This window comes from Mustela putorius, unplaced genomic scaffold (genome assembly GCF_011764305.1).
Source record: "Mustela putorius furo isolate JIRA1106 unplaced genomic scaffold, ASM1176430v1.1 tig00003987_pilon_pilon_pilon, whole genome shotgun sequence".
NCBI lineage: Eukaryota > Metazoa > Chordata > Mammalia > Carnivora > Mustelidae > Mustela > Mustela putorius.
In genome coordinates, this window is record NW_025422126.1 from 561,627 (window position 1) to 575,862 (window position 14,236).

Consider the following 14,236-nt stretch of genomic DNA (forward strand, 5'->3'; position numbering starts at 1 on the left):
GTTATCCCCTTAATAACCCTTCTCATCACCACTCTCTTGGTTGCCATTTATTTAGTACCTAATTTTCACCAGGGCCCTGAATATGAATTTTAAGTGTTTTATTCTGGTGTTTTTTTTCCCCCTATACTGTAGATGTCAAAATAAGGCACAAAGACATAAACTAAATGCACAGCTGGTACATGGCAAAGCTGAGATAAAAACTGTTATTGATGTTAGCTGAGTTACTTAACTTATCAAATTAATTTTACACTTAAGGATGTATAGCTTATCCTCTGCCTTCGGCTCAGGTCATGATCCCAGGGTCCTGGGATCGAGCACCACATTGGGCTCTCTGCTCAGCAGGGAGCCTGCTTTCCTCCCTCTCTCTGCCTGCTTGTGATCTCTGTCCGTCAAATAAATAAATAAAATCTTAAAAAAAAAAAAAAAGAGAATGTATAGCTATAATACCTTCTTCTTCAGATAGCTTATTTATCTACTTAATTAATACTGATTAGAACTAGAACTGGTCATCTTTGAGTCCTAATCCAGGGCTCTATGCTCAGTGACTTGGCTAAGCATTGAGAATAAGAAGAAAAGTAAAAGAGACAATTATGTGAACTTATAATATATGGGAAGAGAAAGATACTAATCAAATACCCAAACAGATGCACAATAATTCACTATGATTCTGAAGTGTGATGAGTCATGAAGAAAACTATGTATGAGATAGTGTAACAGTGACACACAACCATGAGCAGAAAAGTAATGAATGATTCAAATAATTGAAAGATGACAACTTCCTGGTGATGCTGATGCTGCTTCACAGTAAGGATGTATGAATTCTTTTTTTAAAAGATTTTATTTAATTATTTGACAGAGAGAGTGAGAGAGCAAGCAGTGGGGAGAGCCACAGAGGGAGAGGGAGAAACAGGCTCCCCACTGAGCAAGGAGTCCAATGCAGGGCTCTATCCCAGGACCCTGAGATCATGTCTTGATCCGAAGGCAGATGCTTAACCGACTGAGCCACCCAGGCATCCCAGGACGTATGAATTCTTATTTCAAAAAGTAAGGGAGGCCACTGGAAGATTTTCAGTGAGAATGTAGCACCATTTTATTTATTTATATTATAAACAAGTAATTTGACTGCTTTGTGGAGAACAGAAAGCAGCATGACACCCAGCTGGGTAATCATCAAGGAAGGTTCTGCAGACATCCTTGTTGAAGATGCTGATGGGTGAATGACAGTTGGAAGTGAGTTGGAGAGGAGAAGCAACGTTAAGTATATTTTGGAAAGACGGTAATAGATTAATTAGATCTCAGAATGGGAGAGGGTGAGAGGTGTTTCCTAGGTTGTTCTGGCTTAAGTGCATGAATAGATAGCAATGGGTTTCCATGAGATGATAAATATTGAAGGATCAAATATGGTGATTAACAAGAAGTTCAACTTGCATGTTATGTTTGGGATACAGCTGAGCTATTACAATTGATTTTACAATTCTCCAGTAGAGAATTAAATGCTTGTGTCTATAACTAGAAAAAATCTGAGCTAGAGAAATAAATTTGGGATGACTGATGTACAGAAAAGTGATAAAGAAGAACATTATGAGTGAAAATAATTTTGAAAATATTATTTATGAAAGAGAACAGAGAAATGAGTGGTTACTAGGAGATTGTGGGGGGACAATACAGAGGGTTTTTTTTTTTTTTTGCTTGTTTATTTCCTATGAAGGATCATGAAATATTTCCTCAATAAAGAAGAAATTGGTGTGAGGTGGACATATCTGAAGCTTATGGGAGTGATCGAAACCCCTGATTCTCAAACTTGGCTGCCTATCAGAATCACCTGGGAAATTTAAAAAAAGAAATACTGATTCTTGAGTTCCACTGACAGAGTCTGATTTAATTGATATGAGTGAGGCCTAGACAAAGGAATTTTCTAAGCCTCTTCAAATGAATCTCAGAGTTTCCAAATCCTTAATCTAAACAGAGGACAAAAAAGTGTGAACATGCAGGAGAGGAAAACCTAAAGCAATCAGATGTAGAGGAGCATGAGATTCTGGACCTTTGGTGAATAAGTGAGGGGTCTGAGCAATGAAGAGAGGATGAGGATGTGGAGTGATGGTTGAATGCAGGCAAAAGAGGAGACAGCTCAGCGTCTAGATGGAGATGTCATCATCTGCACAGGAAAGAATCCATCAGTAAGCAGAGAGGAAGGAAGGACATACCGTACTTCACTTCTTGAAGAAGGTGATAGCTAAGAACTGGTAGGGAGAAAGGGCATAGTCACCTTCCACAAATGGAGAAATGTTTGAATCTTTCTGTGAAGAACACAGGGGATAATTTCCTTTTCTCCCCCCAAAAATGAGTCAAAGGATATCTGTGGGGAAGGATTTGGACCCCAAGACACATCTGTCGATATGGTCAAACTGCAGAAAGTTTGAGATGTAACAAACAGTCTTAACCTGTTCCTTCCTGACCCTTTCATGATCTAACAATCATAGAAGCTAAGTATCTTGCCCTTTCTATCCTGAGGGCAGTCACCATTCCTGGTCTTCCACTCTTTGACTTCACTTTACTCTGGCTCTATTTCCTCAAAAGCTACTCAAGGACCCTCATGGGAAGTTTTGGGACTAATGGCTCTAGCGCTATCAGCTTCACACTAACAGGCTTCCCAGAGATAGAAACCCTGCAACACTGGTTAGCTGCCCTCCTCTTGCTGCTTTATGCTATCTCCATCCTGGGCAACATCCTAATTCTCTTCATTATAAAGGAGGAGCAAAGCTTGCACCAGCCAATGTACTACTTCCTGTCTCTGTTGTCTGTCAATGACCTGGGTGTATCCTTTTCTACGTTGCCCACTGTCCTGGCTGCCTTGTGCTTTCATATCCCAGAGACTGCCTTTGATGCCTGCCTGACCCAGATGTTCTTCATTCACTTTTTCTCCTGGACAGAATCTGGGATCCTTCTGGCCATGAGTTTCGATCGCTATGTGGCCATTTGTAAACCCTTGCGTTATTCTTCAGTGCTCACTGATATCCGTGTGGCTCACATGGGCATATCCATCATCATCCGCAGCTTCTGCATGGTCTTCCCATTGCCCTTCCTTCTGAAGAGGCTACCTTTCTGTAAAGCCAATGTGTTAACCCATTCCTACTGTTTGCACCCAGACCTGATCCGCCTGCCCTGTCGAGATACCACCATCAACAGTATATATGGACTGTTCATTGTTATCTCTGCCTTTGGTGTAGACTCAGTGCTCATCCTCATCTCCTATGTGCTTATACTGCGCTCTGTATTGGCCATTGCCTCCCAGGAGGAGAGGCTGAAGACACTCAACACATGTGTGTCCCACATCTGTGCTGTGCTCATCTTCTATGTACCCATGGTTAGTGTGTCCATGGTTCATCGGTTTCGGAAGCATGCCCCTGAGTATGTGCACAAGTTCATGTCCCTGGTATATCTTTTTGTGCCTCCAATGCTCAACCCAATTATCTATTCCATTAAGACTAAAGAAATTCGTAAGAGGCTACACAAAATGTTTTTGAAGACTAAGCTCTGATCAGGGAGAGAACTTCTGGAAAGCCAAGTGCCCTAGGAATCTGTTGTTATTGCTGATTCTTGGGTATACTTGGCCCCAGAGGTTTTTAATCCCCTTCTGTAAATGGACCTATGATTAGGTACCTGCCATTAGTTGTGTGGTACAGCCTGTTGTAATTAACTGTGTCACAGGTTGTCATAGGTGACTTCTGTCCGAGCTAACAAGGAAGAAGGTCTTCAGTTAGACTCTTTTATTTGTCCCAATAACCAATTACACCTATGCTTTCCAGTAATTCTCAAAACAAAAAAAAAAATTATGTAAACCACACTATAAATGGAGATTATGTTACTTGAGATCAAAGGTATAACTGAATATATTTTTTTTATTTTTTAAATTTTTTTAAAGATTTTATTTATTTATTTGACAGATAGATCACAAGTAGGCAGAGAGACAGGCAAAGAGAGAGGAGGAAGAAGGCTCCCCACCTAGCAGAGAGTCCAATGTGGGGCTCGATCCCAGGACCCTGGGATCATGACCTGAGCTGAAGGCAGAGGCTTAACCCACTGAGCCATCCAGGCACCCCTAACTGAATATATTTTAAAGGAGTAGTTCTTTTGAGTATCTTTAAACTTGAAAAATTAAAATACACAGTAACTGTGACCAACTTTTCACTATTAAAATAAATACGAATATTCTCGAGTCTTCTAAAAAGGAATGTATATGCTTTCCATTCTGACTAAGCAATATAAGTGTTGTTAATACTTGAAACTTACAAGTTCAAACAAGGAGAAAGGTTTTGTGGAAAAAATCATACACTGTCATCCCTTGGGTAGACTTAGGGGATGACTGTCTTCTAGGGAATCAGTAAGCCCTCTAACTGGAAGGCTAACAGACACCAGTGACAGATGGTGGGGTGAGTCTGCTTCAGTGGCAAAGCCAGTTTGGTCCACAGTTTACTGGAATATGGATTTTCATGGCCTGTAGTAAGCACGTAAGCCCAGAGACTTTAGCACTTGGTAGAGAACAGTGGCTGAGGAATATCAGGACATTCAGAGAGCACAATCCCTTTAGAGTAACAGCCAAGAGGTGAGAGGAATACTCGGCAAAGTCATGCAAAACATACATAGCACAGCGCACACAGGCCATATGATCAGTTGGCAGAGGTACACACAAACATGGCGGCTTTCATTGGATTGTACACAGGCTATCACATAATTTGACTCTGTTGGATGATTGGGAAAAGCAGACACTGAGGCAGAAACATATCAATTTTAAAGAAATATCCTTTTCCATGTTTTTACCCCTCAAAAGATAATGAAATAGCTTTTCTAAAATAAAGCCGTAAGGACTGAGTGACATGATATTGCCCTAAACAGCAGCAATATAGATCTGCATCTCCTGTGAACACTTAGATATCAAATTAACCAACCGACACAGATGGCGACCTAAGAAGTTTGTTTCTCCTGGCTTTTAATATGGGATGCTTGCTTAAAAAACAGCTGGAGATTCCCAGCCTTCATTCTGCCCTGCCACAGTTTGCATGAACATGGACCAGATCCCCATCAGTCACATTCTTTGTCACACTGCAGCCATTCAAAATGTGGTGTGGCTGTGCAAGGGGGTATTTAAAAGGAATAGTTAGTAAATACATCTTGGGAGACTTTGGCATATTCCTTCCAGCTCTCTTCAGATAAGTATTGCTCACAAACCCTAACAACTAAATTCTGTAATCACGGAGCCCTCAAACCAAACACAGTTGCTCCCACATTGTAGGTCACAATAAATACTGTTGAAGGAACAAATAAAGGAGTGAGCTTCTGTGTTTTCTTTAAGCAAACAAACAGTAAAGTTTATAAGGAAAATAACATGTTGCCAGAATTATATCCAATCACCTAAAAAGCAGTACTTTTTTTTTCCTTTTTCACTTGGGATTGAATAAAGGAGAGTGTCTAATATCTTTGATGGGGAAAAGGAGATTGAGAAACACTTGAGAAAGAAATTTTTCTGAGCACCATGATTGCCAATAAAAGAAAGATCAAGATTGTCCAATCACCAGCTCTGTTGTATTTCTGTTAGTTGAGATCTGTTTATAATCTAAATTTTTAGTAAAGCTTGCCACACATCCATGCTTTCAGAGAGTGATGCACACCTGTGGAAATGTGTAGGCTTGGCTGGGATTACATGTTCTATTTGAAGATTGTTGGGGGGGCTTATGAAAATTTCAGTAAAATTTCCAATATTTAGGTGGTGTTAGCTGACTCCTGAGTGACACAGGTACAAAACAAAGTAAATAAACCATTTAACAATGTATCTTCCTTTATTTTCTTATATATATTCGACAAACAAGTTTTCATGGATAAAAGAAGAAATAAAAAGAATAAAAACACTTCATAATATAAATATAAACACCGGGATGGCTCAGTGGGTTAAAGCCTCTGCCTTAGGCTCCGGTCATGGTCCCGGGGTCCTGGGATCGAGCTCCCCTGTCTGCTCAGCGGGGAGCCTGCTTCCTCCTCTCTCTCTCTGCCTGCCTCTCAGCCTACTTGTGATCTCTATCTGTCAAATAAATAAATAAAATCTTTAAAAATATATATATATAAACACAAACCACATCCACCATGAAACAAAATGTTGGCTACTGATGTTGGTTTGAAAGATCCTCAGAAGAGTCCCGAGTGTCATTTGAAACTGGTCTCTGTATTTGAGGACAGGAAGAGCCCAAGAAAAGAGGCAGGCCACTCCAGATTGGTAGGCAGCAGACTTAACAACCAAAGGAGCTTACATACTAGGTTTATCTTATGTGGCTGAAAGCCAGTACATCTTTACACCTGCTGTCAGAATCTTGAAAGTTTATATAGAAGCCTTATCTGGGCTCAGCCTCTATGCTATCCACATGGTCTCAGCAACACAGGACTATCTCAAGGTCATGTCCATGTGACAGCTTTTAGAAGGGGCAAGACAAATGCTAGGCACATTCCAACGACAGGGTCAGGGGTGAGGAGCCTTGAGTGCTGAGGCCGAGCTCGTGGGTCAACTAGCAGTCATATCCTCTCCCTGACCTTCCCAGTAAACATTCACATCCAGGCATTGCCTGATAATGGTCTTTCTCTTCCCCTGCATGGTGTGATGCCTCCGCAGGACTCAATTACTTGTTTGAGACAGGAGGATGGTAGTTCACAAAGGGATGGCTGACTTCATGAGCCCTGTGTTGTGTCTATGAAACCTGAGCCCTCTTCAGGGCACACACCCCACTCAGCTATGTGGAGGGCCTCTGGTTGCCTGTGCTCAATGCAGAGTCCCCAGCACATGGATCCCCTCCTCTCTGAAATGAAATAGCACAGTGCAGTGTCCTGAGCCCTCAGCTCTGAGTCCTGAGGGAGAGAGTGGCACAGTGAGAGAGGAGGTTATTCTCCCAGTGAGGCAATGCCCTTGCTGTGGAGAACCCTAAGTCAGAAGAAACAGTCTGTGCCCCTGCTCCTAGGTCTCCTTTTGCACAACAGTATCTAGGAAGGAGCTCTTTTCATCCTGCTGAAACACAGCAGGCATGAGGCATGAAGCATGACTCCTCCTAGCAGAACTGACCAGGTCTGAGGATGGCTTCCTGGAGGTGGGGCTGTATCTCCGGGGTACTGAGCAAGTGGGGCTGATGGTCAGCCATGCCCAGGGGCCTGTCCATGACCCTCTGCTACCACGTTCCTGATTCTGCAAGTTTTCCTGATTCCTGGGCTCACACAGATATTAATCCCATAGAAGGGCCCCTGACAATGGATGTGTGTTTTCTCAATTCTGCATTACATTCTACTTGTATGGGTTTTCCTATGAGTTTTACTATGAGGCATAGGTGTCAGGAATCCAACACTGCCATAATTCTTGTTCTAGTTTCTTCTGTCTGTCCCTTCATAGACCCAGCCAGCACAGGCCCTGGCAGTTGAGACTGACACCCCTGACAAGACCATGCAAAATTGTGACTTTTATTACTCAGACTTTTTTCCCACAGACGTCAATATAGACCTCATCCAAACTTAGTTAAGCCAAGCTCAGTATCTAATTTTCTAAGGAGGAAGTAAGGGACCTAAAGTAAAAGAAGTATATAATCTTTGCTTCTTCTTAACTGGCCCAAATCCAGATATTTTCCTATTTCATTAGGGGAAAATTGTGAGTTCAAAGTAAAGCTTGTTAATAAACGAGGAAATAATGTGGAGAGGAGACAGAGGTCCTGATAGGAAGCTCCTACCCCCGTGCTCCTTGTCTTTTCTCCTTTCCACTTTTCACTGTCAATGTGGGGCCCGTGGTCATAGGATTGTCTTCCTCTCTTTCCCCAGGGTGGGAATCACTGAGTGTTTTCCACACTTTCATATGCAGAAAATTTCTCAAGCTTTGTCTTTGCATCTACATAATCATTTCTCCCTACTTTCAAGGCATGATAAATTATTACTATTACTACTATTTTGACTACTACTACTACTATTATTATTAATTGAGGTGACAGTATAGAGCTTCTTGTATTAATCAAAACAGTCATTACTGGAACTGACTTTGAAGTCCATAGTCTGACTCATTATTTTCCATTGGAAATCATGCTGAGTTATGTTACCCAATCATGCCCCTAAATTAATTAATTTCTTGGACAAGGGCACTTACATTATAAGTCTCTTATTCACCTATGGGCATATATGGAAACCTGGATCCCAAATACTTTGTTTCCATTCAGAAATAATTCCCTCCTTCTGGCACCTGATACTTCTTCTTCATATTCTCTCAAGAAAACTTCACAGAGAGAAAACTCTAAGTAACTTTACATTCAGCTACTTGAGGTCTCCTGCCCAGTATTTCTGGTGAGTAGGTCAGTCTCCACAGGGCATCTCCCTTAATTTAGTCTAGATTTAAGCCCAAACCTCATCTGAGAATATTGCAATTCTGCCAAGGAATTTTTATTGTTTTGTACCTCCTAGGTATCAAGGAAAGACCAAGCAAGAAAACCAAACAATTTAATAGAAGGCCAAAAAAATTATTTTGTGGTGTCTAAATCATAAATTCTCTATTGCCTAACCCCGGGCTTTTTAGCTAGAAATTCTAGAAAGACAAAGTAGTTGACATTAGTCATCACATCATTATATAGAAAAATTAAAATCCCAAGAAAGGAAGAGACAAAGAAAACATACCCTTAGTACAACGTCAAAATGAACAAAGGTTTACTGTTCAGATGTTGAATATTGTTTTCCCTGTGGGAGGATGGATTGGTGAGAAGATGAAGGAAGCAAAGAACAACCTGGAGTTTCTTCTAGATGTCAGTCTTTTTCGGTTTTCCCAGGGTCATACATCTTATAGCAGATCCTGACAGTACATTAAATGTCACATTGTGAAGCTGAAACACTCATGAATGAGATGACAGTGAAGGCATCCCTCCTAAAAGTTGGAATGTTAGTAGTGAGGCCAACTCATCAGAGAGATAGTGTTTGTAGGCATTAGATACACATGATGGAGACAGACACGTATTAATTTAAAGATGTATTTATTTTAGAGAGATAGAGCGAGAGCACACCCACAGGAGTCTGGGGAAGGGCAGAGGAATAAAAACTTCAAGTAAACTCCCCTCTGAGTGCAGAGCCAGACATGCGGCTATATCTCCATGACCCATGAGATAATGACCTAACCCGAAATGATTCATTAGCTTAACCAACGGAGGCACCCAGGACCCAGGAGACAGAAAAGCACTGAGTCTCATTTAGATCACTTATAAACAATGTTACTCTGAAAAACTGATATAATTCTCTATACCTTATGAGATTGTTATGATGGTTCATGCATTAAATCACATCATAATTCCTAATAGAACCTGACATTTTAATGACTCAATGAGTTAGTTATTATAATATCGGCAATAGTTATTGTTATAGAAAATGATTCCTAGATTACACCAATCTTCCTCTGTAAAATGTTGTCTAATCACTTAAGGACTCCAATATTTACCTCTCAATGAAAGCCATAGAAGTTTGTTGAATGTACTAGTTATATTTCGTTATCATTTCATAGGACAATTTTTTGATATTTTACTTTTATCCTTCATATTTATTCTCTTCTATATGATATAAAGATAATGATGATATGATGATGATGACAATGATGATGATGAAAATGATACCATGGATGACAACTTATGACTACAGTTAACAGCAGATATTAAAAGCAAACATGGCAGTCACATTTTGACGGGGCGAAACATGCGGATAATGGCTCGGCGGATCTCCTTTGTCTTGGCGCTATAAATGAGAGGGTTGAGCACAGGAGGGACAAAGAGGTACACATTGGACATGAGGACATGTACAAAGCGTGGGGCATGCTTCCCAAAGCGGTGCACTACTGAGACCCCAATCATTGGCACATAAAATGCAAGCACAGCCAAGATATGTGACACGCAAGTGTTGAGAGCTTTCAGGCGTTCCTTGTGGGAAGCGATGGCCATGACTGAATGCAGAATGAGCACATATGAGAGAAAGATAAATAACATGTCCATGCCGAAGGTGGATACAAGAACAAAGAGGCCATAGATGCTGTTGATAGTGATATCAGCACAGGCCAGCTTGATCATGTCTGGGTGCAGGCAGTAGGAATGGGAAAGAACATTGGATCTGCAGATAGGCAGCCTCATGAAGAGGAAGGGAAGGGGAAAGAGGGTGATGAAACTCCGAGCCGTCACAGCTACACCTATTCCAGCAATAACTCCATTGGTGAGCACAGTGGCATAGTGTAAGGGATCACAGATGGCCACATAGCGGTCAAAGCTCATGGCCAGCAGAATTCCTGACTCCATCATGGAGAAGGAATGAATGAGAAACATCTGGATGAGGCAGGCATCAAAAGCAATATTGCGGGCATTGAGGCAGAAGGTTCTGAGCACCGTGGGCAATGTGGCCATGGACATGGCCACGTCACTGAAGGACAGCATGGACAGGAAGTAGTACATGGGTTCGTGGAGGCTGGGCTCCACTCGCACGGCCTGTAGGATCAGAACGTTGGCTCCAAGGGCCATGGCATACATCACGCAGAGGGGCCCTGCTAGCCAGGAGTGAGTGCTCTCCAGACCAGGGATGCCAGTCAGGACGAAGGAAGCAGGATGGGTGACATTGAACAGTCCCATGGCAGGGGCAAGTCAGCCACACACTTAACAGGATCGGACCTGGAGGACTTCTGAGAGTTGCCCTTACTGGAGGACACGAAGCCAGGGAGTAGCATGCACAGGGCATGAAGTCTACAGTAGAAACTGTTGCCTTTCTGAAATCACTGGTCAGGGGAAAACATTGGCAAACTTCTTTTCTTCATGTTTCCCCATCATCAGGCTAGAAGCTGGGCTAATAACCCTCTGCTTTACACATGAAAGGAGACAATGATCAATGTTTCACAAATCTCCATTAGGTACAAGAAAATCTTCACGTCCTATTATGTTAAGCTATGATATCCACAACTTTAAGGTGTCCTTGAAGGAGCACTGAACAGAAATAAGTCCAATTCATGGGTAGTTAGTAGAAAGAACAGTGACAGTTTGAGTCATCAGAAACTCATGTTAGGAAGCCCTTACCAGGCAGGCACAGCCTCCGGCACTGCCTTACTCAGCTCTTCGGACAGTGACACATGCTGCTGACTGCATTCCCAGACCTTAATCACAATGATTTCTCTGTGAGTGAGATTACAGTTTGTATTGTCCTGTTATTCTGATGTTCTGTTAACTCTTTCACCTTCATTGCCTCATGATGGATGAAGATAGACAAGGCTGGAAGGCTTTCTGTCGGGCAGAACTGTTTCAGGCTAAGGCACCCTCCTTTGGGAGAGGAACTCCTGAAATATTTTCCATTTCCCCTTCCTCTCCCAACCCTAACAAAGCAAGGCTGGAGTATGATCTCAAAGTCCTTGCTGATCAGATGGAGCAGAAGGGGACATGGGATGTCCAGGTACCCATAGGCCCCAGAAATGCTCCCTTGAGGACTAATGCAGCCTCATCACATGGGGAACATTCCTGGCTTATCTGGGGTACTATAGGACCCGGTTTGCTCTGTGGTTGATAAGAAGTCAGTGGCCACTTCTCTGCATGATGGATTGCATCCCTTCTAGTCATAGAGCTCAGTCTACACAGATCTGTCTCCCTCCACACGTGTGGTTGCTCCGCTGAACATCCCCATTCCTCACTTTGTCCCTCCTCCCTGACGACAAGTCCTATTCTTCATACAACCCTCAGTGAAGGAATTTAGGGGAGAAATATAGGAAGATTAGTGAGCAAAAGTGAAGTGAACTGAAAGAAAAGGGAGAAGAAACCAGTCTTCAATGAGCAGGATTCTCTGCAGGGCAGGCCAAAGCCAATCTGTGTGTAGACATCTACGTTTTAGTATTTGTGGAAAAAACTTGACAGTCCCAGGATCACATTCCTGATCATTCCCAGCAGTGACTCACCTCCTGGGTTCCCTGGAAGCATGGGAAGAAAGAAAACCAGTGACAGGAAAGCTACATGCACTGAGCACATTGCGTGTCAGATAATCTGTAGGAACTTTCTATCTGTTTCCTCAGTTCATCCTTGACCATGAGGTGGAGGCTCCTGGCTTAAGCAGGCCTCTCAGAGCATGGTCAGTAGGTGCAAGGCCTCAGTTTGAGTAAAGAGGTATAAGACTCTAGTATCTTCTTCAGTCTTGGAGGCACCATTGAGGGGCAGAAAAGAAGTCGAAAGGGAAAACAGAGTCCACATTTCTGGATGGAGACTTCAAAGGTGCTGTTGGACCAAGGAGATGGTCACAGGGAGATTCATGGGGCAAAGAAGATGTGGAAGCCCCTGTCTCCAAAGCTGGACTTTAGTTCCTGGGCCCCCAGAACTCAGAACCCTTCCTTTCTCTGCCACCACATGTGGACCAGGTAGTTTAGGGGACAGGGTGCTGGAGGGGGTGAGGAGCCCTGGTTTGCCCTGGCCGTGTGAGCTTTCCCTAGCTGTGTGAACTTGGGAGACCCTATTTCTTTTTCTACATGGAGCCTCTTTCCCCTTATCAGTCTATTTTGGGATATATTCTATGATCCTTTAGGGCTCTGATGGTCTCTTACATTTATTTCTAGTCAAAGAGAGAATGAATATGAAACTTTGCTGTGCAAGAAGGCTCAGATAGACAGATGATGAACAGTGGAGGATGAACACAGTGGTCTTCTGATGAAACAGGCTTGAAATCAAAGGCGGGAATAGAAGATTAGAGATATGGTTGCTTAAACCCAGCTCCTGTGGAATTTAGGACTAACTGATTTCTTTATTCTTTTATCTCCTGGGTAACTTTACACTTTATCTCAGAATTTATGGTCACTATTTGCATAGATATAGAGTGAAATGGAGGGGATTATGCTAAGTGAAATAAGTCAAACAGAGGAAGACAATTACCATATGGTTTCACTTATATTTGGAACAGAAGGAATAGCACTGGGGACCTTAGGAGAAGGAAGGGAAAAGTGAAGGTCTGGAAATCAAAGCGGAAGACAAGCCATAAGGCCATAAGACCTTATGGAAACAAACTGAGGGTTTCAGAGGGTAGGTGTGGGGAGATGGGGTAACTGGGACATGGGTATTAAGGGGGACACGTACTGAATAGAGCACTGGGTGTTATAGGCAAACAATGAATTGTGGAACACTACATCAAAAACTAATGATGTCCTGTAGGTGACTAACATAACATATTACAATTTTTTTGAAAAAAAAAAAAAAAAAAAAAAAAGAATTCATAATCAAATGCAAAGTTTGTTAATGTTAGTCAATCCATTTTGTAGACTGTGAACACTTTGCTCCAGGATTTCAGAAATTTGCCCTTGTCCTGAGCTGACTTTCCTCCCTGAACTGCTACAATGTTAATGAGTCCTAGCAACATGGATTCAAAGGACATTGAACCTGCAAGCTGAGCTATGTGTCGAAACAGAGTGTATTAGCCAGAGTTCCACAGTTAGTGGCAGTGCCCAGGAAGGAACCCCCAGTCCATGGCCTTTGCACCCATGCTGCTGGTTCTACTGTAAGCTCCTTCCTCCTAACCTCCAGGCACTCTCTCCCTCTTCTCCCTCCACTGCCTTCCCAGTTGAACTCTTTCTTAGAGCAGTGTTCAAGGAGTCAGCTAGCTGCACCCTAATGGATCTCAGAACTTACCAGAAGCCAGACAGAGGAGAGACTCTGGAGGAGCAACATGCCCATCTCTCTATCTGCTCCAGTGAATTCATACCTGTCCCTTTTGTATCTAATTCTAAGCCTCTGGAGAGAGCAGGGTGATGCTGCTTTGTGTCTGAAAATGCATCAGGAGGGTTTTAGCCTCTAGAGGTCCTTAAGGACCCTTAAGAATAAAGCATGTGTTCCTGTTTCTGAAAAAGAACCCAGCAATTAATCAGCCCGTCCAATTCTCTACCCACTGCAAGACTCCATTAGTGATGGCCGGGCACAGGTGTTAAGAGTTCAGGATTATGCTGTCTGTTGACCAAGCCCAACAAATAAGAAAGAAGTAGAAAATTTGGCTTTACTCACTGTTCAAATGGATTGACTCAGGCTGGTTCTTTCTTCTACCCTGGATGAAAACTGAGTTTCCTAAGATTTCTGGTCACATTCAGATGACAGTACATCCTCTGGTGAGACTGGCAGGTGTTCACAATTACTAATGTAATGATCAGGCTGTCCAGCATTCCTATGCGCAGCATTTCTCTTCTCCCATCCTTCACTTGCTA

General features: G+C 42.5%; 2 protein-coding genes across 2 annotated transcripts; one reads left to right on the forward strand and one right to left on the reverse strand.

The window, feature by feature from the left end:
- The first annotated feature begins 2,593 nt into the window (after positions 1–2,593).
- Positions 2,594–3,538, forward strand: LOC101679667 (olfactory receptor 51I1-like). The gene has a single exon (XM_004779013.2). The coding sequence runs from the start codon at positions 2,594–2,596 to the stop codon at positions 3,536–3,538; it is 945 nt and encodes a 314-aa protein (XP_004779070.2).
- Positions 3,539–9,716: 6,178 nt separating this feature from the next.
- On the reverse strand, positions 9,717–10,655 carry LOC101679967 (olfactory receptor 51I2-like). Its single transcript, XM_004779014.1, has one exon. It carries the CDS (start codon positions 10,653–10,655, stop codon positions 9,717–9,719), a length of 939 nt encoding a protein of 312 aa, XP_004779071.1.
- Positions 10,656–14,236: the final 3,581 nt, after the last annotated feature.